At 47.6% G+C, this 3,478-nt stretch overlaps 1 protein-coding gene across 1 annotated transcript; it reads right to left on the bottom strand.

Annotated features, from left to right (window-relative positions):
• Nucleotides 1-285: 285 nt before the first annotated feature.
• mpv17l (MPV17 mitochondrial membrane protein like) lies at nucleotides 286-2,223 on the bottom strand. The gene is made up of 4 exons (XM_076085119.1): nucleotides 1,917-2,223; nucleotides 1,482-1,552; nucleotides 645-674; nucleotides 286-501 (listed from the first exon to the last, which is right to left on the bottom strand). Exons 1-4 carry the CDS (start codon nucleotides 2,221-2,223, stop codon nucleotides 286-288), a joined length of 624 nt encoding a protein of 207 aa, XP_075941234.1.
• Nucleotides 2,224-3,478: the final 1,255 nt, after the last annotated feature.

Raw genomic sequence — 3,478 nt, 5'->3', positions numbered from 1 at the left:
GGAAATAGTATATACTCTTTGCACAGAAAAAGGTCAAGAATAAATATAATATTCAGCACAGGAAGAAAATGTTATTAAAAAGTTATTAGTAATATTACGGCAGTCATTACAGTCAACTGTTGTGTGCGTATGTGTGAGAGAAATGTTTTTCCTTTTACCAACCTGTAACCTGCTCATCAGTTTGATGAATAAGCTAAAGTGGAAACCCTTCTGTCAAAGGCCTGAAAGACAGAAGCCTCCTCCTCCTCCTCCTTCCCCTTCCGCTTCCTCTTCCTCTTCCTCCTTCTAGTTTTCCCGCTGGCTCTTTTGCTTTTTCCGAGCCAGCCGGGCCTCACGAATCTCCTCCAGGGTCTTACGGGGGTCCATGACGAAGGCCAGAGCCACGGCGGCGGTGCCGTCGCCGCTCTGCCGCGAGAAGCAGAGGAAGGTGGCCCAGAGGAAGGCGCAGCAGCCCATGAAGGCCGTCCGCAGGTACAACGGCATCAGGACAAAGTTCAGAAACTGTGACAGGGGCAGAAAACAGGACGTGATATTCAACATATACAGATATAGTGACTCTAAATGAAGCATAACTTACAAAATGAACATGCTGTATTGAAGAAGACATAAATGTGCACAAAACAGTCGTTTGTTTTCATGTTTACCTGCATGAACGGCCAGTACATGAGTCCAGTCTGAAAGTGAAAGTAGAAATGATGAGTGAAGACACAGACGACATCACACAATCACACGTAAATCTCTGTTCTTACCTCTAAATGATTAAAGTGTCTAAAGTGTCTCTTTAAGGTCATTTTGTATCTCTTTGTACTCATTTATGGCTCTTTGAAGTCAACTGTTGTCTCTTCCTAGTTGTTTTGTGCCTCTTTGAGGTCAGTTGGTGTGATTTTCTGGTTGTTTTTTGTCTTTTTACGTGTTTGTGTCTCTTTGTTGTCTCTAATGTCTCCTCGTCGTTTTGTGTCTCTTTGAGGTCATTTAAAGATGTTTTCATCGTTTTGTATTTGTGGTCGTTTTGTTTCTTTGTTGTTATTTTGCATCTCTTCGTGGTCAGTGATGACAGTAAACAGTTTCTTTCCACCGCTGTGAAAAATGAAACTTAATTATTTATTACTGACACAAGAATCAAGATCAGGAACTTTTTTACACATCAAATAAAATAATATTTCGGACGTTATGAATGAACATTTACCAGGATCGTGACGCGTTGCACTCAATTAGATCAGCATGACGCAGTGATTTACGTTTGGCAGGATTTCAGCTCCTGAAACTCGCTGACTTTTTAAAAAATGCGACTGTATTAACCGACCTGCTCCTGGGCGTCGTGCCCACTGCGCAGAAGCAGCATGGTTCATAATCTAGGTTAATCTGGTCGTGAGGTCGCAGCAGTGTGTGTGTGTGTGTGTGTGTGTGTGTGTGTGTGTGTGTGTGTGGAGGGCAAGGTGACTCACTTTTACTTCGCTTGACTATGCCGAAGCCTTACTCACCTTCCAGGTGTTGAAGAACTTGTCCCTCCAGTCTTCAAAGATGTCTTCTTTTCCCTCCAAGAAGTTCACTCCTGCAGGACATGTGGAGACGTTTACGCAGAGTTTGGGGCTGGTGTGCGCCATTACGCACGATTACAACGTGTGTTATGACCCCTCACCTTGACCCACATGATGTTTGACTTAAAATCGACCTTAACAGGAAGCTCATCACTTCACTGCTGATTGTAGATTTTACAGATTTCTAACTGATGAGACATATTTGGGTCTGTGCTTTTGCTCTGATGGTGACATTTTGGTGACATTGAAACAAAGAGATATTTTGATGTTTTTGGCATCAGATGATATTCACCTTAAACCAAACATAGAACCAGTGTGTGTCTCCACTTTAAACCAAACTCTAAATTGTCTTTGCATTGTGGATTTAGACCCGTTTACCTGTATAGAAGACGCTGGTGGCCAAAGGCGACGCGAAGCTTTGGTCCAGCAGGAGTTTGCGGAAAACCATCCCGGCGGATTTCCCGGGGAAACGCCTCTCCAGGGCTCGCAGCCAGAAGTAATTGAAGTTTCCATGGAAAGTTATAGCCACGATAGCCACGTCGCGAGTGTGTTTCCAGTCCATGTGCTCCTCCTGAGCGATGAGCTGATGGACCAGGTCGCCGCCGGCGAATAAGCACCCGTACAAAGTGACGTTGGCAAGCCAGGGGAACCGTTTGGCGGCTTCTTTCAGGACAGCTCTCCTCATTTTAGAAGCTGGGAGGGGGGGGGGGGGCTCCAAAAGTAATGCTTCGATTCGGCAATCAAGGCGCAAGCATAGCGGTTAAAACGATCTGACTTGGCCCTGGTGTCAGTCGGACGCAATCCATCTGTGCGCGGTATAATCAGGGAGGGATTAGACGGCTCCACCGGCAGCAGGGATATCACACATTACCGGGTCTTCAGATAGCTAACGCGAAATTACAGACCCCTCCTAAAAGTTTCCCAAACACTGTCGGCTCCTGCGTAAAACCTGCCATGGCACCACTTTGGTCATTTTGGAGAGGTGCTTCTCTATTGCGTCCTGGAGCTTTGTGCGTAAAGTACATCCGATCCTTTCACGCTATATAAAACAGAGAGACGATCCAGTGGAACATAAATATTAAATCTAGATCATTCCGTCTGCTCTCACTCGATGTGTCGCTCCCAACAAATCCTGCGGGTCAAGCACTAATCTGATGGATTGTCCCGGGCCGGTCCGACGTACTGCGTCACCGCGTTCAGCCAGACAGTCCACGCACTGTAGATCTGCGGTGTCCAAACCCGCAATCTGCTCTCTTTCTCTGTCTCTCCCTCTACCTCTCTCTGTCTCTCTCTCTCCCTCTCCCTCTCTCTGTCTCTCTCTCTCGCTCTCTCTCCCTCTACCTCTCTCTCTCTCTGTCTCTCTCAGTCTCTCTCCCTCTACCTCTCTCTGTCTCTCTCTCTCCCTCTCCCTCTCTCTGTCTCTCTCTCTCGCTCTCTCTCCCTCTACCTCTCTCTCTCTCTGTCTCTCTCAGTCTCTCTCCCTCTACCTCTCTCTGTCTCTCTCTCTCCCTCTCCCTCTCTCTGTCTCTCTCTCTCGCTCTCTCTCCCTCTACCTCTCTCTCTCTCTGTCTCTCTCAGTCTCTCTCCCTCTACCTCTCTCTGTCTCTCTCTCTCCCTCTCCCTCTCTCTGTCTCTCTCTCTCGCTCTCTCTCCCTCTACCTTCTCTCTCTCTCTGTCTCTCTCAGTCTCTCTCCCTCTACCTCTCTCTGTCTCTCTCTCTCCCTCTCCCTCTCTCTGTCTCTCTCTCTCGCTCTCTCTCCCTCTACCTCTCTCTCTCTCTCTCTCTCTCTCTCTCTCTCTCTCTGTCTCTCTCTCTCCCTCTCCCTCTCTCTGTCTCTCTCTCTCCCTCAGTCTCTCTCTGTCTCTCTCTCTCTCTCTCTCTCTGTCTCTCTCAGTCTCTCTCTCTCTCTCTCTCCTCTCCTCTCTGTCTCTCTCTCGTC

Source organism: Anarhichas minor, unplaced genomic scaffold (assembly GCF_050575085.1).
Source record: "Anarhichas minor isolate MPS153535 unplaced genomic scaffold, ASM5057508v1 ptg000140l, whole genome shotgun sequence".
Classification (NCBI taxonomy): domain Eukaryota; kingdom Metazoa; phylum Chordata; class Actinopteri; order Perciformes; family Anarhichadidae; genus Anarhichas; species Anarhichas minor.
Note: the sequence above shows the minus strand (reverse complement) of the source record. Positions and strands in the feature narration are given on the sequence as shown.